At 36.1% G+C, this 22,357-nt stretch overlaps 1 protein-coding gene across 1 annotated transcript in view; it reads right to left on the bottom strand.

Annotated features, from left to right (window-relative positions):
• ANTXR2 (ANTXR cell adhesion molecule 2) overlaps window positions 1-22,357 on the bottom strand; it is a 135,811-nt gene that overhangs the window by 71,311 nt on the left and 42,143 nt on the right. The window contains exons 11-12 of the mRNA XM_046656705.1: window positions 13,113-13,191; window positions 3,666-3,761 (exon numbers count right to left, since the gene is read on the bottom strand). Of these exons, the coding sequence (XP_046512661.1) occupies window positions 3,666-3,761; window positions 13,113-13,191 (175 nt within the window). The remainder of the gene's footprint in view (window positions 1-3,665; window positions 3,762-13,112; window positions 13,192-22,357) is intronic.

Raw genomic sequence — 22,357 nt, 5'->3', positions numbered from 1 at the left:
TCCAAAGGGCATTAACCCCTGGAGATGTCTCATTCACCCAGCCCTCTCCCCTCAGGGAAAGTCACCACCATTGGAAATCTGATGGCCATTGCTCTGAAAGCCTTTGGATATCTGGGGCAGAAAATATAAGTATATAATATAAGCAACACTGTCATTTCTGAGTCATTGATTAGATACGTGTGAAATTTTAATCTCTGAACAATGAATGAATTAGTTCATAATATATTTTCATAAAATGTGAAATGATTGAATGAAGAATATGTGACAGATATTGGTGCCTCTGTTCAGGGCTTTTTTCCCAGGCTTTCTATTTTGATAAGAGCTCTTGAGCATATGATTCCCAAGGAGGTGGATCACTGACATAATCTAAATGTGCCTGAGAACAGACATTTTAAGCTATTTAGTCATGTTTCAGTTGAAAGATTAGATTTAAATATTTGCCTCCAGTACTTACAACACACTCAGACAAAAAGAAATTTGTACATCACCAAACTGAAATAAATGCATTTCATTTCCCATTAAAAAGTAGTATTACTAGTAACGATAGTCACACTGACCCCTAATAATTAAATGCTGCTAAGAATTATTTAACTAACCATAGTTTAGTACCAGCATTGCACACATATATTGTCTAAAAGGAACAAAATAAAACAAATACCCTGCCATCATGCTACAACACCCTCTGGTACACTTAAGATCTTTTTTGTTCACGAGGTTCTGGTCTCCTTTGCCCCTTCTTTTCAGATCACCTCTTCGTTTTTCTCTAGCTCATGTAGCTTCCATATTGTACTCCGCCTCTCCACACTTTGTTGGAGACACTTTGGCTCCAGCCACATCTAAGGTGCGCTCTGTCACTGGCTTTCCACTCAATTGTCGACAGAACTCACTTGGATACAGACTTAATCACCACTAGGACCAGACCTCAGCACCATGGTAAAGCAAGGAAAGCTTCTTTCAGGGGATTATATTGATCAGGTCTCTCCAGCAGCTTCCCACCACCCCTGAGGTACTTCAGACTTCCTAAAAGACAGAAGAGGCCCTCCCTTATGGCGCTAATGCCTAAATCCCAAGTCATCTTTCACTGCTCCCTTCCCCTGGCATGCTGGGTAAGCCTCGGCCTAGCACTTCCCAAAGCACGCCATGGTAACTTACAACTGCACACACACTTCATCTGAAACGTCCCCCATCAATTGCCAACATCTTATTCATTATTCAAAACTCGGTTTGGAGTCATCAGCTCAGTCTGGTTTCTCTGAAACAATCCCTCTAGCAAATCTCTCCTCCTTTATGTTCTTACTGTTCTTTGCACATGTTGCCACTGGGGCACTCGTGAACTGCCATTTACATTTTGACCACATTTCTGTGTTTCCATATTAAAATGTGAGTTTCCATATCACATTATAGTCATTTTTTGTACCCCCAGTTCCTAGCACAGGGCTAGCACATATTAGGTTGCCAAGGGCTGAACACAGAATTTTGCCTCTCCTTTCTCCCTGCTTTTAAACCTACTTTAGGAAACATTTGTTCACTGTGATTCATTTATACGTAGGTATAAAAATAAGTTCACAGTCAGGGCCAGCCACTCTTTTATTTATAGTTCTAAATGTACAATAAAGGTGGTTCTCTCTATTAAATAAGCTGCATAAATTAGTAAGCATTCATGATATTCCTGAGGATAGGAAGCCCTCCTGACATGCTGAAAACACACCTTTAAGGGGCCCCTCTATACCTTACATAAAGAAATAGACTCCGTGATTTGAAAACTGCAGAGTCCCAGGATTGGAACATAGCTATTCTTACCACCTGATGATGGAATCTTCTCCATAACATCCAAAATGATGGTCAAGACCTGTATTTGAGCACATCTAGCAATCTCCCAATGAAGCCCATTTCAGTTTCCGCATGTGTCTTTAAAAAAGGCATATACATTGACACTTTCAAGCCCTCTGATCAATAATAAATGAAACTGCAAAGTAATGAAGGAAGGAAATCCACCACTGCCGAGTTTAAATTAAAAAACCAAGGAGCACAGATCACATTAAGGCACGTTTTTGCTTTTTAATTTGAGTCTCGAGAATGTGAGCCCCCCTGAAATAGCCATATCTAGAATAATCAAGATTGTAACAGGAAACCGTTTGAGCATAAATTGCTGTGGCAGGAAACTGATTAGTTCAGCAAAGAGACAGGATGCTTCTTGTCTCTACTGTTGTCTGAGTTAATTCTGTGCCTCCTCCGTGGGCCAACTGCTCGGAGATAAAGGATTGTAAAGTTGCCTCATGAAAGCAGACTGAAGTATCATTAATAATAAATGCAGGAGTCTCAATCAAAGGCCTGCCTGAAGTGGCAAGGAGGCTGAAATCAGCCAGCCAAGGTGAGGAGGAAAAAGGCAGTCTAGAAATACTATGTAAAGCACTGTTCTGTGATCCACAGAATATGAAGTTCTCCACGATGTGCTGATAATAAAAGGAATACTATCAAAATAAGTAGTAGGTATGCTTTGAGTGAGTTCTTCTTCAGGACAATCTTTTCTATGAAACCTGAACGGTCCAAGTTGGATTGCTTGAAATGTGCTGAAATTTATTACTCAACGTGCCACCCGTTGATAGGCAGACTAATGGCCCCACAAAGATGTCCACACCCTAATTTCCTAGACCTATGAATAAACTGCCTTACAGGCAAAGAGGACTTTGCAGATGTGATAAAGTTAAGGACCTTGAGATAGGAGATTACCCTGGATTGCACAGGAAGGTCCAACCTTATCACATGGTTCCTTAACCTTGGAGACACTTTCCCAGCTAGGTTCAAGAGTCAGAGGGAGATGTGACTACAGAAGAGTGGTCAAAGAGATGCAAGCTTGCTGGCTTTGAAGATGGAGGGAGGGGCCCACGAGGCACGGAATGTGGGTAGCCTCTAGAAGCTGGACAAGGCAAGGGAACAGATTCTCCTCTGGAGAGTTAAGAGGGGAATGTATCCCTGCCAATACCTTTTAGTCTCATTTAGCCCAGTGAGACCCATCTTGGATCTGTGACTAAATAACTGTGAGACAATACATTTGTGTTGCTTTAAGCCACCAAATATGTGGCTTACAGTAGCAATAGAAAACTAATATAAACCATGTTCTTCCAGAGGTTTTACTCAAACATGAAAAATGACACAAACTGAAACCAACTGTCATAACTTCACACTCACTGTAACAGATACCCTCACTTTTGCACATGACATTTCTAAAATGCTTTACTGAGAGGCAAATAGAGAAGGTCTGAAATAGTAGACCCTTCAAAGAGGTAACAGCGAAAGATTCAATGAGCACTGAAAAAAAAACCCCTGGTAGGTTATCAACATCTCCCAATGAATCCAGCAGAAAATATCATTCAATTTACTTGAAATTCTTTTGTACTTGAGTGGAAAACCCTTTATTCCTTTTACGTCTCCCTCGTCCCCCAAATCTGATTTTGAAATGTTTTTTAGATGAAGTTTTATAATAAACATTTATTGGCGTGCATGTTTTCTAGAATTTATTACAGTGATGAAAACTATTAAAATTCGCTTTGCTAATGGAAACTTTGCTGTTGTTGAACAATGTGGTACTGATTCACATTTCAGGTCTTACTTTACATCTCACTCATTAAAAAAAAAGAGTAGAGTTGCAAATCCTTCTTACTCACCACTTTGCAGCAAAGGGGCCAAAACCACCACATCAAACCGATGGCCAGGAGCAACAGTAACACCAAAATAGCAATGAGGGCTGCAATCCCATTTGACTAGAGGAGGCAGGAGACAAAAACAGAGCAGTCAGCAAAGCTTATGGTCAAATCCCAAATATATACATATTTTTAAGGAAACTCCAGAAAGTAATACAGAAAGCATAATAATGTCAAACCAGATTTTCTATGTGGGTTGCTGCCACAGCATGGCCACTGATGAATGGTGTAGGTCCATATCCAGGAACTGAACCCGGGCCACCGAAACAGAGTGCACCAAACGTGACCACTAGCCCATGGGGCCAGCCCATCTCATAACATTTTTAATATTCTACAGAACTAGGATTCCCAGAATCTACTTTGGGAAATGTTGGGATTGATCAAAACTAACAGACTTTCCGATGTTTAAGCAACAATGGTAGTAGTATTTAATTAGAACGTTTTATAATAGAATTTGAAGTGTAACATATAATGACCTATGCACAGAAAGAGACAATAATCTTTATGCAAATAGTTATTTGTAAATAACTGAAAAAAGAAGAGAAGGTAGTTTTCAAAATTATTAGCAAGGAAGTGTTAGCAAAATATACTTGGTTTAGCTAATCAGAAAAATCTTGAAATGTGTATGGTTTCCCTATACCATCTGTTATTATCACAATGGAAAAAAAAGAAAAAGATTACCATATAGTAGCTTGGAAACTATCTCAAAACAAAATCAGTTTTCAAAGATATTGATTACTAGCAGCCTTTCAGTTTTACTAAATCCACCAAAAAATAACTTTCAAAATAATTCTCAGAGCAGCATACACCATAAAACATTTATTAATTTCAGAAATTTCCAGGAAAAGATTAAGAATCAAGTACACATAAACAACTAAGCTAGCCCTTGATTTCTAATTTTGCATCTGGATGTAAGAGGGAATAACCATATAAGCTATCTATGTAGCTGAGGCTGCAAATTAACCAAAACAGACACTGCCAAAGCATCACTTAGAATCCTCGATCATTTCATTTCATTTATCTTTCAGAAGACAACGAAAATAACTACAAAAACTTCACACAGACACTATCTTCATAGTGCTCTACCATTTACTATTAAACCATTCTTAAGGCACTCGAAGATGCTAGTACATGATATTTACCATAAAGAATTAATTTAAAATGTAAGAAATAAAAAGACGCGGACTTATCTAGCAACTTCTTGATGTAGTTTGATAGAATGAAAATGTAAGCTCAACATTTGATTATTGATGTATGCTAAACATCTAAGTCAGCTTCTTGCACATAGTTCTGTGTGTGTGTGTGTGTGTGTGTGTGTGTATGAGACAGAGAGGGACAGAGAGACTGACAGACACAGAGACAGAGACAGAGAGAAGATAAATACTTCATAGAAATTCTCCAGGCAAATATCTAAGCTCTCTGTTCTTAGAACCAAAGAAAACAATTCAGCTCATACATCAGGCTTCTTAGGAAAATACTCAAAGTGCATCTTTCTACACAGAATTCTAAACATTCATGAACAACTCATACAACTTTCTACAGTCTTGATCATGCCAAGGTCTAAAATCTAGGCAAACAGGAATATAATAGGAAAAGAACATCAAAGACATACATAGAAAACTGTGTCAGTCTATGAAAGAAATGTTGTCAAATGTATAAATTCATGATCCCACCTTCAAATATCAGGCCATATATAAGATACCCCCAATCTGTGACTGTTCATGTACAAAGTGAATAAAACATTCCCCACTAGACCTTTCCACATGAGGATCTAGCCACAGCACTCATGGAAATGGTTCACCATTTGGCTGTGCTATACAACTTGCAAAAGGGTTCTATGAACATTTGTTTTCCCCTTTTCTTAGAATTCAAACCTTGTGTTCAGAAATAAGCATATGCAACTAGAGGGTATGAATCTACTAAAAACTGAGTGGTTAGTTTTTTCTTTCTACGAATGTGTCATGAGCAGGAAATCTGGCAAATCATACTGATATAATATAAAGTAGATGGGCTGGCTGTTATAGGCAGTTAAAATTCTTGATTTTCCCTCAGAAAATCCCTCTTTTAGGAACATTGACACAACACTATGTACTTCCAGATGCAAATATACATTTAGTATGAAAATATTTTCATCTTAACTGATTCCAAAGATTTGTCTACAATAAAATTAAAATGAGAATACACATTTTCTAAAGACCTACAGATCTAATCTTTCTCAGATTTAAGCTAAGCATGATGGAAAACAGGTCAGAAGAAGCAAAGAATTTAATGCAACTCAACCTTGCCATAAATGTACAAGATGTAGCCCTGGACGCCCTGGTCCCAGACATTCACTCGGTTAACTGGATTCAAATCCAGGCTTTCCCAGTTCCTTTGTTTTGATTTGCCAGGGCCATTATCAGAACATGAAAGACTTCAGATACGAAAAGTAAATAATTTCATTGTTCACATAACTTATAAACAAATTAAGGAAAGGTCAAACACATAGACTTCAGTCCTATGAGCAGATACCATGCTGCACACTGCAGACTTAAGAGTCAGATGAAACTAGATATGATTACACATAGATCAGTATCATAGGTGGAAACTAAAAACTTCTCACTTCTGCTTAAGCATGCCTCTCTTTAAATACTAGGCAGTTAAACAGGTGCCAAACTTATAATGTTGGACAAGTCTTCATGAAGCCCATGGGTAGTTGGAGAGACAAACCTTGAACAAATAATTACAAATATGAGGAGTATGGAAGGAGAGAACAACAGAAACATGTCAAAGTGGGAACTAACTTGGACTAAGGTTCTGAGACGACCTCCTTGAGGAAGTTTAAGAAAGCCTGGGGAGGGAGTGGGGGCAGAATTAGTGGCTTCTTGTAAGAACAAGAAAAAGACAACTTTGGCTGGAGCACAGAGTTTGAGGGGACTTGTTAGCACCTGAAGAAACTAAGAAAAGGCATGAAATACAAACTTCTGAAAAGCCAAAATTCTCTTTATTACAGAGAATTGGTCATTGGATTAATGCCCATTTATTGGATGACCTTTCAACTGGCCATTTGTTAGATGAATTCTTCCTAGCCACAGTTCTGAACAAGCAGCATTTCAAACGTCCATGAAGACAAGTTAACTGAGGAGTCTAGTTGAAGGCTTAGATCCCAGATGCTGGTCAAGGCCGTGAAGCCAAAATTCTTTTAAGCATTAACTAGGGGCATACCAGAACCTTGAGCTTGATGTTAGGGTAGAAGGAATATATTTTCTAGTCATCCTGGACAATTAATTTTTGAACTTTGTCTGCATTTAATTTTCTTTTCTTCATTTAAAGCAAGTTATAATGTATAATCAAAACCTTTACTCTGCCAAATACAAGTGAAAGTCTAGCTAAGAGAATCATAGAAGTATAGAAAATCAGAGTCACTGCACTTGCAAAACAATTATGGGCAAGAGGAATCAGTCAAAAATTTCAAAACTACATGAAAAACATGTTGAAATCTACCTAGGAGATAATTAATCACAGCAACCGCCTTAGAATAAAACAGACACAGAAAAGGGGAACTAGGTCTCCACAGTTTTGTTTCCATGAACTTAGAGTTAAGGAAAGAAAAAATAGTCATGGAATAGGTGATGATTTCATTTACTGGATTCTCTTGGAATATCTCATATCAGGAATTGGCAAACTATGGGCCAAAAACCAAATTAACTCATCTATTTCATAAGACCCCTGGCAAGCTAAGAATTTTTTATTTTTTACATTATTATATAGCTGAAAAAATGAAAAGAAAAATGTTACGTGAAATTCAAATTTTAGTGTACATAATTTTGTTGAACATAGCCACACCCATTTGTTTACATAAGGTATATAGCTCCTTTTGCACTACAATGGCAGAGTTAAGCATGAAGTTGTGACAGAAATGTATAGCCCCCAAAGCCTGAAATATTTACTATCTCACCTTTTATAGAAAAAATCTGCCAACCCTTATAAGGTAATTAAGACCTTGTTACAAATAGGAGATTGTACAAGTCTTCAGGCTGGGGGGAAGACAGGCGGGTTCAAGTCTCAATTCTAGCATTTCCTTGACTGTGAAACTGAGCAAGTAATTTAACCTCCATAGCCTCCAGGCTCCAAGTTCCCCCTCTCTCAGGGGCAATGAGGTCTGAAGTCAGCGATTATTCTGCTCATCAAGCCACGGACCCTGCCAAGGGTTGGGTCCACCTAAAAGAAGAAGCACCTTCTAACGTGTTTGCATAAATGTGCACTGAAGATTGGAGGTGGCTCTCTGTTCCTCAGTCTTCTCTTCTGTAAAATTAAGGTAATAGTAATAGCCTCCTCTTGAGCTGCGAGTATGACACGAAGGCATAAAGTGCTTAGCACACGTATCGTGCTTAGCACAGTGTCTGGCACTTAATTCATGCTCAGAAAACATGTTCTTGGTATTATTATTCGAAAAGAGTCAGAAGAAGAGCAGTGGTTCCAAGAGGGAACAAAAGACCTCCTTCACCATATTTTGCACAGGCACATTTAGATCTTGAGATAGACGAAGACAAGGCACTGCCTGAAGATAAACCCTCCTCACACTCTAATCTTAAATCTCTTAAATCTAAACCTTAGTCTCCCCACTTTTAAACTGGATATACAACTACTTCATTCATTCATCTAACAAATGATTTTGGAGCACCTGCCCTGTGCAAGCACCAAGCACTGGGAGGGACGCAGTGAGCAAGGTCAGGCCCTACCATCAACGTCTCAAGACAGCTGAGAGAGGCCCAGAAGTAAACAGGAAATTACAGCCCAGTGACATAAGTGCCTTATCAGGCCTGAGCCTGGATGTGCTCAGAGCACAGAGAAGGGCTTCTTTATTTGTGAGATTTCCACAAGGATTAATCAATTGCTAAATAATAGTGTTTTATTTTGTGCGGCTTTCAAATACCTATGAAAGCCAAAAGCATTCTCCTATAATGGGTAATATTACTAACTGCATCTCCCCTAAGTATCACATCCAAATATGCCTGAGAGACTGGATATCACTTAAATACAATGCCTGGGTATGTATCACAATATTACCCACTGTCCTCTTCTATTTTGAATAGATATTTAATGAACACATCAGCAGGTACATCTCATCAGCTCCAGTCTCACTTTTCATATCTATAAAATAGTAATATTACTACTATACACTAGCTATTTGAGTTTGAATACAAAATAATTGGTAAATTTAATGAGAAAGAAAGAATTATCCTATGATTATTATCAATATGATAAAGTGGATTATAGTATTTATTATTCTATACTTATTAGTGGAATAATAAAATTCACACAGAAGACTACAAATCATCAACCTGGGCTGAAACATCAAAGTCACTGTGACCTCTGACCTTTTCTCCTTCACTTCTCTGAGGCACCTAATGCTGCCTTCTTTTCATGTTGGAATTCTATCTTCCTTTGGCTTTTTAATATGGTAAATGTCCTGGCTTTCCCATTTCTTGAGCTATTTCTTCTCTTTTTCACTCCACTTATTCTATTGACCAAGAAGGCCTTGCATTTTCCCTCAGTTTGATTAAACTTTAAACAGTTTCTTCCTGACTTCTCTTTTTGGAGAATCTACTTTAGAAAACTTATAACTGCAAAATCCTTCTTTGCCTCTTTGAAATGTAAATAAATCTCCTCTAAAGTCTCTTTCCAGTTTTACAGCTTCCAGGGGGAATGTCTTTGTCCACCTGAGAGCCATCCCTTTGAAATGTGGTCATCGAAGAAGGTGGCACCCCTACTCCTAGTCTCTGTGGGAGTGTAGGAGCCCAACTTTGCTGGTGCCTTGCCCCAAGTTGTAACACCACCTTCTGTCGGGAAGAGAGGAGAGAGATTTCTTTTCCTTCACATAAGGCCAATTTGCAGATAGAAGTGCCTGCCATTCCCTCCACCTCAGCTCTTGAAAACTCTCCGGCCCTTGGTCTCAGCACAGTTGAGTTGTCTCTCTCTCCTACTATAACAGTCTTGAAAAGTCTTCCTTACCTGTTTAACTTTGTCCAGTGCAATTTTTCTTTATCACAGAGGGAAGGAGAGAAGGAAAGAAAAAGGAGGAAGGGAGAGGGGAAAAAAAAACGAAAGAAGGAAGGAAGGACTGAATGAGTTATTATAGTTACTCTTTCCTCCATCAAAAGATATTTTAAAATTAAAATGGCAGAAAGAACAATTTTAGAATAAAAGCATTCTTTCAAGTTGAATAAATCTAGCATTATGAAAAATGTAATCCACTTCCTTTCCTTTGTTTTTCTTAGTTTGGATATCATTAGTTTATTATAAAAGATAGACATGGAAATTATTTACAGGATGAAAGATTTCAGAACTTCAGTAGAATGGACAGCTTCACATGATGCCATTTCAAGAGTGACTTAGTTCAGTCTACATACTTTCCAAGAATGTCACCACCTCTAAAGAAGAAATAATCCTTGTCATCAGAGCTACTTTGATGCCTCCATATTCTGGGAAAATTTTATCTCTAACGTACATGCTTACTGGTTGAATCTCTCCACCCTTGCCATTAGAGCTCAAGTCAACAGCTACTACTGTCGATTGCAATACTTTTTCTTGAGATTTTTTTCTGGAAGCACAATGCCTCCTTTTGTTACCGTTTCAGCTGCACTCCTTTCAGCTAATACTCAAAAAGGGGAAGACATTTTCTAGATGCCTGTCTGCCATGACTTGGGCCGCCCGAGCTTATACTCTGCTTTCGCACCACAGGAGCAAGGAGAGACCCACAGTCTGGCCCTTGGGACTTATGGATGTGGGAGATTTTCTTTCCTTTCTTTCGTTTCAACACTGACATCTCTGTTTACTGGAGTTTAGGAACTACAGACCTGCAGGATGAACTCTAAACTCTGTTTGTTTGTTTTTTAGGCAATTGATAATCTGGTCTCAATTTCCTATTTCCAAGCTTTCCTTCCATTATTTTCACTCCAACCAAATACATCTACTCTCAATTTCTGTTTGCTATTTATCTGTAAAGTGCTTTTCCCTCCTCTCTCCTTTCCTAAGTCCTACTCTCCTTCCAAGACCCAGTTTATCTTGGTTCCTCTATAAATACTGGTACTCTTTCCCTTCCTGCTCTACTTCCTGAAAGCTACTTTTTTTTTTCCCAGTAAAAATCATGTGGAATTTGGTTGACTACTTCATTACATACATTAGCTCCCAAATGTGTACCTCCAACCCAGACCTCTTTCTGGAACTCCAGATTGTATATTCAACTGCCTTTCTGACATTTCCACTGAGATGACAAAATGGACATCTTTCACTCAACATTTCCAAAACAGAACTGCTCATCTTCTTCCAAAAACTGCTCTACCTGATGACAACTCATCCTTCTACTTACTCAGGTGAAAAAGCTGGGAACTATTCTTTACATTTTCCTCTCACACCCATATCTAATGCCACACCCACTGTCTCGGCATCCCATGGACTCCACCTTTAAAGTATATTCAAATCCAACCACATCTCCATTGCCATCTCCCTAGTGCAGGCACCGTTCCCTCTCTTAGATTCTGAAATAGCCGCACAATTGATCTCCATGTTTCCACTTTGGCCCCTACCTGCAAAGTCTATTTTTACACATCAGCCAGAATGATTTTTTTAAAACATGTCACCCTGTTTCACTCAGAAGAAAACTTCAAGTCCTTACAATGACTTACAAAACCCTACATGATCAGTCCTCCTTTCTCCACCCCCTCCTACTCATCTTGAGACTCCTACTCCCCACAGCTACCTCTGTTCCCACACACTGGCCACCTGCTCTTCTTTAAACTTGTCAGATACAGTCCCATCTTAGGCTTTCTTCTAGCCCCTCCTTCTGCATGAAACACTCCTCCCTTAGGTGGTCTTCAAGGCTCACTCCCTCACCTTCCTCAATTCTTTGCTCAAATCTCTTCTCAATGAAAACTGCTGTGACCCCTTATTTAAAACTACAACTTGCCCCTTCACTCTCTGTCCATTTCTGACACAACCAATGTCCCTTTTTCTGAAGTCACTTGACTCTTAAATCACCTTGAGTCCTATTATGCTCTTCTGAGAACTAGCAAGACCTAGGAAGACTTCCTTAAAGCACACAACCTGTAAATTCCAGATGAGTCATTTAACGTCAGCATCCCTGCACAATGAAATCATGCATGGTTATAGGATACAGACAAAGACTTGGTTTCCTGCTTGCGTAGAAGAGAGGTGAAAAAAGACAGCTGGAGGTGCAGAATAGGAAGAAGGATGGAGAAAGAATGCCATCTCAGTAGCTAAACACTGAGAAACTATATACCACAAATGTTTGTAATCTCAACCACATCCTGAGGGACCAAACCTACAAATTGCAACATCCACAAGACTACAAATTGCAACATTAATTACAGAGGAAAAGGAAAAGAAAAAACTAGCTATTTTCAAAATAGAAACACAAGGTGTTGATAAAGAGTTATCCAGGGAATTCAATAGTCACCCAAGGGTCCCTATGGCTGCTTTTTAACCTGGAACGTTTGCCTACAATGAGAAACAGAACTGTCTCTATACAGATAATAGTGAGTTGTTTTATTTTGTCTTCTGAAGGAAGGACGTCTTTCAAATTAAAAGATCAAAATATAAAACCATGAAAACATAAGATGTAAGAAAATGTTTAGGTTTGGGATTTTGGTCTTTTGAAGGACAGGAATTTTTATTTTTGCTTTGATTTATACATTTTTTACAAAGAAAATATACTCATAAAAAAATAGCCATGTGATCAGTCTCTTTTATTTCTTTCTGTTTTCATGTTCAACAATCTAATATCACAACTTTCCATAAACCCTCCAAAATAAGGAAAATACTGTCTTATCAATGGAATTTATATTTCAAAATATTGCATCTTAGGTAATGCAAATCAATCATCTCAAGTAAAATATAGTTTCAAACTAAGATATTATCAAGCTACAAAAATCAAATTCCATACTCTTATGAGAAAACAAGGACAGTAAAATGGACAAATTAATAAGCTCACTCATTAAGATGCACTAATAATTTCAAAAATATGATAAATGTCTTAGATACTATAATGCAGCCTTCATAACAGAAAAAAAATTATTCTATTTACATGTTTAATGGTTTAAGAAAAATGTTTTAAGAAAAAAATACTTCATTTGGAAATCATTCTTCTACCTTATTTTGATCTTAAATATGACTTTTGAATTTTATAAATATCAAAATAAGATATATACTATCTTAAAATTCCTTTTAAAGGAGGGTAAGGAAAAAACAAAACAACCTAAAATAAATTTTATACAAATCTTTCCTTGTAATGGTCTCAGTGTGATTGTTTATACCTTCTTTATTGTAGTATGCAACAACACTGAGGTTCCATAAACTATTTCTGGATAGAATTATTTTTAAAAGATAACTTTATGCAAACTTTTCACTTACGCATTCTGTGGCTGTGACTATCAATGAACTCGAGATGACAGATTTTCCTCCGTTAAAGCTCACTGATACATCAAGAGTTCTGAAAGAAAATGAAGAAACAATCATTAAAAATAAAAACTAGAGTATTGTAGGAGATTTTTATTTCCTTACATAATTCAAAACCAACTAGAAATCTACTTAAAAAATCAAAGCTTTTGATCAGTTATCCTAGCTTTTTCCTGAATTCCAGTCCTTACTCAGTAGCCAGAGGCAAATTCCTTAAGTGATCTAATTGTTTCTAAAAGAAGCATTAAGGTAAATAGAAACATTGGGAAATTCTTGTTGTTGTTGTTTTAGTTTAAATAAATTAGAAAAAAAAAATCCTTAATCTAGAGAAATGGTTAGGTTGTTTCAGTTTCACAAAAACCCAAAAAGGGGGAAAAAAATCCTTAGATCCCATTTAGCTTATTTTCCCTGTCTCTAGACATTACCATCATCACAAGATCATTGTTTAAGAATATAAAATTGGAAACAATAAACCGTTCACAGAAAAAATATAGAGAAAGTGATAATGAAAGACAGAAAAACTAAAGGAAAAGAACGAATGATTTATTTGTAGGTATTTGTTGTAACTGTTCCCAGGATATATTTAATATATTTAATATACTTAATATCCCATGATATTAAAATGTCCTGGGAAAGGTAGAAAAAAGAGAGGGTAATTTTTGTTCATGGCTAAGAAATATCAGTTAAAATACAGCTTACATTTTGAAAAGACGATTTCAAATTATAAAACAATTATTCAGTTTCTAGTAATTTATTATTTAGGATCAGTCAGCTAGCAGTCGGTAATTTTTTTTTAACAGCTCTAACAAGATATCAATGGGAAAAAATGACAAAGAGATTTTAAAGTATTAAGGAAATAGCTCTTTTTCAAAAGAATTTACAAAGTATATTATCATATAATAATCAGCATGCCAACAAATCAAAGCTATCCATTCATTAAAGCAAAAGTAGGAAGTAACAGTTTGTTGATCTGACTTCTATATGATACCATGCTCCAATTCTCATAAAATATTCTAAAGTCCTAGAATTAATATCCAAAAATTTTGCCTTAAATACTCTGAATTAGTAGAATTTTGTTATATTTAGAAGATTTCTTCTTCATGCCTTGAATTGAATGCCAAATATTATTAGTTATGGAGACGTGGGATTTTAAAACAGAAGCAATCTCAAGCCACTGGTAAAATTTACAATAATGAGGCCAGAGAGGAGAGATGGGAAATACTTAGTCCCTGCTATGTGCCAGGTGCTGTCCTAGGCATTTTATGGACATTATCTCACTTAATCCTTACAATAACCCTTAAAGTAAGTAGTTTCACAGTTTTACAGATCGGGTACCTAAGGCCCAGAATGTTAATTACCTTGCCCAAAGTGGTAAAGTTAGGATTCTAACAAATTTTGAACCCTTTCCATCATACCACAGAGGCTTGATGAAATGAAAGTCCTTAATGTGTTTCTTTTCTCAGAAGGATATTTAGGTTAGATTTGAACAGAAATAGAGCCACCAGGAAAGATACTACCAGCAAACTTCTAGCTAAACTCTTCTTCAAAATTCAGGAATAGTACTATTAAAAATATTTCCCAATACCAAAGATTGTAAAATATTCCCTTCAAAACATTTTGTTTACAAAAACAGAAGTTTAGCTAAATCCAGAAAAAAATGAGAACTTTGGGTGTTTATATCAATGTAACTGAACTTCTGAACTATTCCAACACAGAATGCCAAGTAGCTTATTTCAGAAAGCAAATTTAAACCTAATTGCTTATTCTGCAAAACTGAGTGCCTTGTTGTGTTTTGTTTTGAAGACTAAGCATAGCTGAATCCAAAAAAAATCTTTCCTAGTTCCTAATTCCTTTACTTCAAAGCATGTACCAGAAAGCATATGACATAGTAGGCAAGGTTTTAGTTTGGGGGAAGATTATTTGATTCACAATAATGTAGGATTGCTGCAGGAAATCTTATTGATTCGACTTTTAAGGGATCAGTAGATATTGACCAAAGCTGTTTATAATCTGGGACTAAGAATTCACCAGAAATAAACCAGTTCTCTACTTAATGAAGGAAACATTCAAAACTTTTAATGCTTATTCACATGGAATAAGAAGAGAAGACACATTTTACAACAAAGTTCACTCTCCTACAGTAGAAATGCGCGCTGATGAGATCTTGTAGGCAACCAAAATAACTGCATATTATCCCCAAAATCTCAGTGGAGTGTAATGTGGCTGATGTGAAATAAAACTGAGTTAAGTTTCCAGTCATGGAAAGCCACCTGATGATTCTTTTGGAACATGGACTCAATTGAAACAATATAATCTTCACCTTCCTGAGAGCACAGTAGTCAATCAAAACATTACCATCAACTGCTGTACTAATATTGATGGCATTTATCGATTCCTTACTCGGAGCCAGACACATAACACTCATCTTATTTAATTCTCACAACAACCCACTGAGATAGGCAGTAGCATTATCTCCACTTTCCAAATAAGGAAACTGAAGCCTACAAGGGTAACTTGCCCAGATGTTGTACTTCTCTGACTCTGTAGTCAAAGTGATTTCACTTCTATTGCATCCTACCTTAATCCTCAATAAATATTTTAGGGTCTTATATTTAAATGTCTTTCATTGGCAAGAACTTAGTATCACTCCTCTAGTTTTTTACTATATTCACATATTTCTCATGGTTAGCTATAATGGCATTCGCTATATGCTAAGATATTTATTTGTGCTGGGAAAATTTTTCAGAAGTGTTGCAAACATGAAAAACACACTCTAAAAGTTACTTCTTTTAAATTGTGTTGTTTCTTTAGAAAAATACTTTTGGTAATTATTGATACAATATTGGCACTTTTATGAGCTGATACCTTTGTCCAAAGCTATGCCACTCCCTTGCTGGCATACAGATTGATAAAGTCATCTCACCCTGTAACCCAAACTCAAATAACTTTCTTTTTCTTTGCCCCAAGACTTCAGTAGATGTATTTAATCGTTCCTGTCATATTTTATGTCACTTCTGCTAGTTTCTATGGATTTCTCTTTCCTATTGCTATATAATTTCTACTTCTAGTTAGTATATTTATGACAGTTGAACCCATACCCTCAGTTATAGAGACTTTATTATGGACAAAAATGTACTAAAGCCATGCTATTTTTACTGAATTCTACACATAAGTGAGAGATGAGGGGACAGTCCATGTTTATTTGTCCCAAGAATCAAATAAAATCAAAAAAGGAGATAGATTCAGCCCATATGTTGGGGAATTAAGAGTTTTGGGTTTGACCTGGTCACTACATTCTCAATCTTGCATTCCTCAATCTGTAAAGTGAGGATAACTGTACCTATTTCAGAGTTGTTTTGGGGAGGAGAACTTGATAAAATAATGTGTAAACATCCTACAGTGCCTGAAACGTAGCAGGTACTCTATAAATTGTTGTAGCACCTATCTGTCTAACAGATTATTCAGAATATCAAGGTACTTTTATATAAACCTTTTAGAGCCAAGTAAAAAAATAACAGAGATAGTACAGACAAATGTATAGCAGCAATGACATAATTACCTAACACTTTATTTAATTTAAAGAATTTGTATTCTACTTACTGCCATTTAAGAATATAGAGAACTAAATTATTCCAAAGATGCCTAGTATTTAATATCATGCAAGTTTGTGTAAAAAATTTTTTCAATGCTATTTCCTTCCTGTTACAAAATATTATCTTGATGAAACCCAACATTATAGCTATGTTGAGCTGTGTGCTTAAACCTAAAACCTAAAACTGCACCCCAAATTGATTTATGAATGTTTGCCAATAGGTTCACTCAATCAGTCAATCATTCTATCGCTAGTTAATTAAACAAATATTTATAAATTGCCTACAAGAGGCCAAGCTAGGCTGTGCTTGTTAACAGGGCTGCAATAACAAATAAAACAAAGCATTACAATACAATTGAAAGGAAGCCACATAAACAAACAGCTACAATAGAGTGTGATATTAACTAAAATAGGTATAAGCACAGGAGTACTAGAGGACCATGTGGGAGGCACAACTGACTCAGGAAGTCAGCTCTAAGATGAATCCTAAAGAATGACCAGGAGTTAGGAAAAGCGATTAGAAAGGGATCCAAGAAGATGGAGCACTATTTGACAGGCTGAAAGGAAAGATAGGCACAGAACAGTCAAGGAACTAAAACCATTCAATACAGCAGCAACACAGAGTGTGAAAGTAAGAAATATATGGCTTGAGGCTAAAAAAGAGAGTGGGGAAAGGATCGTGAGGAACCCAGGATGCCGTCTTTAGATATCTGGAATTAATCTTAAGAGTTTTTAAGCTAGGTAGAAACATGATCAGAAATGTGTTTTACAGATACCACCCTTCTTATAGTGTAGAACATGGGTTGGAACAGTAAGTGTCTACAGTAGAAAGACCAGTCAAGAATGTCTTAGTGTCTTTCAAATAAGAACCAAAGTAGAATTGAATTAAATAGTGACAATAAGAGTAGTGTGAAAATGAAAATTGAGAGATATTAAGGAATTAGAATAAAAAGGACTTGGACATTTATTGGATGTAGGAGGTGAGAGAGAAGGAAGAGTTAAAGATGACTTCAAAGTTTCTGTCTTGCACAGATAGGTGGGTAATCTTACATGCGAAACATCGAAGAAGCAGGTTTGAACAGAAGTACATGAGTTTAATTTGGGAACTTCAAGTTTAAGGTTCCTATGGGAAATCCTAGTGAATTAGTAGACATTTGGATAGTGTGTTTAGAGCTAAAGAAAAGATCTTGTCCGGGGATTTGAAGCTCATCAGCAAGAAAAGAAAGCCTTAAAGAAGATGTGTTCATGAGTCAGAAATCCAACCATGATGAAAATCGAGTTAAGGGACTGTAGGAAGAAGAGGAGCCTGAGGTGACCTCTGAAAAGAAACAGCCAGGGAGGTGAGAATATGAAGTCATGAAAGACAAGGACCTTCTGAGACAAGACTGGCCCATAGTGCAGATCGTGCAGGGCAGTCAGGGAAGATGAGGCTGAGAACTGACAACTCTTTCAATTTCCTTTTCTATAAATTGGTTCTACATTGTTTAGAATTGCTTATAAATATCTTAAAATACTCTTTGCTCCATCCTTCGAAAATTTTTTCCAAAGTAGAAGGATAGAAGAAACCTAAACAATATAACATAACAAAAGGATGTTTGAAGTGCATTTTAATGTCACTTGGTACTTGATTAACAGTGATAAAACTAAATTCATTCCACATGAGAAATTGTTAAATAGTATTGTGTCATATAATGAAGTAAATAAAATTCAGTAAGTCCTAATGGTCACACTGCTATTATTTAATGTTGAAAGAAGTATGACAGTTCCAAAATAGGAGAATAGCTCAATGCCATATGTCAGAGCTACTCCGATCTGAGAAATTTCATAGTCCATGAAATATGATTGACATTTCAATCCACAGTAACCTACTGCAAAGTATTCATTTGCTACTGACTTTATGCATATCCAGTAAAAGATTGCCATTTTATGATCCATTAAAAAAGACGAAAAAATTAAATAAAATTGTGAAAGACATTTGCTGGAAGTAATAAATAATTTACTTCCAATTTGCACATACTGAAAATTAAACTGGCAACTACTCAAAAAGTTATTAAAATTATGGTGACTTAAGATTTTCAAATAAAGTGCTACTATTTAATACTGTGTGGAGCTTTTTAAAAGTTAGCTTTATGCATTATAAAGATTACGAGTCGAAAATTAAGGTTTCATATTTGTGAATAGTTTAAAGATTCCACTTCTACTTATGAGTATATATGTCAATTAACCTTTTGTCTAATGATGTTTTCTTCAAAGTAGTTAAAGGATTCTTGAATAAAATAATTTCTTTGAGTTATCTCAATATATGTGCATAACCAAAACAAACATTGTAGTCAGGAAGTTTGCTAGATTTCATAATTTAAAAAAAAGCTATATTCAGAAATGTACTAGACATCACACTTAAAGTTGTATTGTAAATGTTTTCAGTATTACACCAAAAAGAACCTCTTTTTAACTTCATTGCATATTTTAATAAAATACTAAAAAGACACTTGGAAATAATCACTCAATTTTTAGTGTCTTTCACCCAAAAATGTCAAATGTCTTGGTGATAGTAAAAATTTTGACAGCATAAAATTTAGAAGCAGATATATAAGATGATTTAAACACATATTTAAGGGCATCCTCAATCTCATCATATAGCTTTCCTCTTTGAACACTTTTAGTTACCAAAACATTCCCTAAATAATTCTAATTGCTAAGCAGATATTCCTTATACTGAGCTAAATTGTGCCTCCCTTTACTATCCCTTCTTTCTTTCTCCTTGGAGAATGAGTCAATAAAGGATAATATTCAATAAAGAATATTCAATAAACAATAAGTATATATAGACCTATATATAATATACAGTGTTATATATGATATAAGTATATATTATATATGTATGTGTAAGTATATATAAGTACATGTAATATTCAATAAAGAATAAGTCAAATCTTTCACAAGACAGCAGTGATGTTTGAAGAGACCTGACGTATCACACCTGAATCATACCTTTGTCAGTATTTTAAATTGCATCCTGTTTAACATTTCCATACTTAGCAACATCTTGTTGGCCATCTCTAGATGTGTTTGAATTCATTGTTGCTTCTCTTAAAAGACAATTTCCAGAACTGAATATAGTACTTAGGATGGAGATGCAATGCAGTTCAGTGAATTTATCACATTGATCGGTATAATCAGAAAACAACGCACCATATGAAAGAAAAGATAAATGTTCCACCATTGAAGGGAAAGGTGTAGAGAAACAGGGAAACAGATAGTGTCCCTAGCCTTAACTCATCTCACCAAGATTCCAATGTTTACATTCAAAATAAAGACATAACTAATGTCCTGGTATCCATGATAAAAAAAATAAATAAATCATTTCATTCCTCATAAGGAAAGGAAGAAAGAATAAATGTGGTTGCGTCACCTGCTACTAAAATCATGGAATTAGGGGTTGTATAGATACACATAGACAAACATACACAGGCATATTTTTGAAAAGAAGTGTTCATGTGAGAAGCTGTGCTAAAGGCAGAATTTGTCCAATCAAGAAAGAGAAATGGAATTAATCAATTTTGTTCCAGGCAAAATGGATTATATTGAAAAAATAACAATGTTGAGGAAAATAAAAAGATTCTATTACCAAGTCAGCCTCTAACCCCAAGTCTGCCACACCATGCATCTCAATGATTCCTCAGTATCAGATGCTTACAATTTTCCACACACACTGATGTCCCACCACTTCGTACTCAAAACACTCTGTCAAGTGTCTTCCCACACTGCCTTTTAAGAGAACTAATACTATCAGTTTCATCTGATTTAGATATTTATTTCATATTTGCCAGAAGATTCTGGCCAATGTTTTTGAAAGCACATTTAACTATACCATATGCCTCCTTAAATCATCTCTATCAAACAAGCTGTAGGATAAGGCTCTGGTTCATTCTGTTCTGTTTTTCTTTCTTCACAATGTGTTTATGTATATTTACCCAATTTGCTCTGTTCTTCTTGCCAAATTACAGGTTTGAGATCTCAACTATTGCAGAGCAGCTGTGCTATTGTTGATGTCTCACTAAACGAGGGTCAGAGAATAAGCCCATACAGCAAGTACTGGTGACACCTGCACTTGACACCATGATGCGATTACCCTGGAATGGGAAGGATTCAAAGAACTTCACAGAGTCCTTCCTATTCAAACCTAAGACATTTTGGGTGTTCATTAAGACAAATAAACCGCTGGCAGAAATAAACTCCCTAACAATCGACAGATTTTTCGTGGTAACACAATTTGTTTAATCATATGACATTTTAAAATTAAACTGTGTCCAATGAAAGAAATAGAAAAGAACAACCTCATACTACTGCTTCTACATTCTTTCTGTTTAAATACTATGAATTTGTTCATCTTAGTCTAAAAAGCTATATCAAATAAAGAAATTTAATAAATAGAGATCTCTCTCAGAGAAAGTACTACAAAGACCCATTCTAACAACGCTAAACAATACTATACCTGGATGAGACTTGCCCAGATGGCTTTAAGTGTGGTTTACTCCATGATGTCAATTTCCACATGCAAACCTACATCCTAGTTACTCTGCTACATTCTTAGTCCCCATCTCTAAGTAAACATCCTCATGTTAACTCTCTTCCAAACCCAAATTCTCAAGCCCTAGGTTTTTAAAAGAACAATCTTCAAACAAAATGTAATTCAGGAAGTAACATAAAGAGGAGAAAGGAACTGATAGATCAGGCTAATGAGATGAGGCACATGTCCATGGATCCAGCTCTGAGACTCTGCATCTGGCTTTGAGGCTGTCTGTCTAGAGTTACTTCACCATCATGTTGTTAATTATTTAAGTGAGAGAACAGGGGGAACCATCACCACATCTGTCACCCTCACACAGGAAAAACCTTCATTCATTATTGGGCCAGATGTGTTTATTTGAAACATAGACTAACTAGCTACTTAATGGGTTTGAATCCTTAGCCAAAAGCTAATTAGGCAAACATATTAAGCATCAGTCACCTTACAAGGCTAAACTGTTTCAGTTGTGTTGATTTTAATCCAGTCTCATACGAGAGCTCATCACCTACAAAAGCATCTGAAGAAAATTCAAGGCAAAAGAAAGGTCCAAATTACTTGCAACATACTTAGCAGAACAAATAATGATGTCCCCAAATACCCAATACATTAACAAATAAAATCTTCTCAACTTTTGTCTCAGTGGCATCATGTACTTGATACAAGAAAAAAAAGGAAAGCAAAAGTAATTATTTTAGACAGATCTTCCCAAAATATTCTCAGTTTGCTTGTAGGTAAAACATCACTGTCAAAACCAAACAAATGATGACTTCTCCTGTCTGCTAGCTATTATGCCTTATATGATTTTTAAAAATCGCATCTCCTGAGTATTTAGCCCATCTACAAATCACTAAAGAATATCAGCAGTCTCAATGGTAGTCTCTTCAAAAGAAGAATGTGCCCAAAGGCAAATTCTAGAGAAAACAAATTCAGTGTCTGGGATAGAACAGGAATATTGCATTTTATAACCACTTTGGAGAAGAAAGTTAACTGTCTTCCTTAATTAGTCACTGCTATTAAAAGGCAAGACAGTTTTCTGCT

The sequence above is a fragment of the Equus quagga genome, chromosome 3 (assembly GCF_021613505.1).
Source record: "Equus quagga isolate Etosha38 chromosome 3, UCLA_HA_Equagga_1.0, whole genome shotgun sequence".
Classification (NCBI taxonomy): domain Eukaryota; kingdom Metazoa; phylum Chordata; class Mammalia; order Perissodactyla; family Equidae; genus Equus; species Equus quagga.
This window is presented reverse-complemented; position numbering and strand designations above follow the sequence as displayed.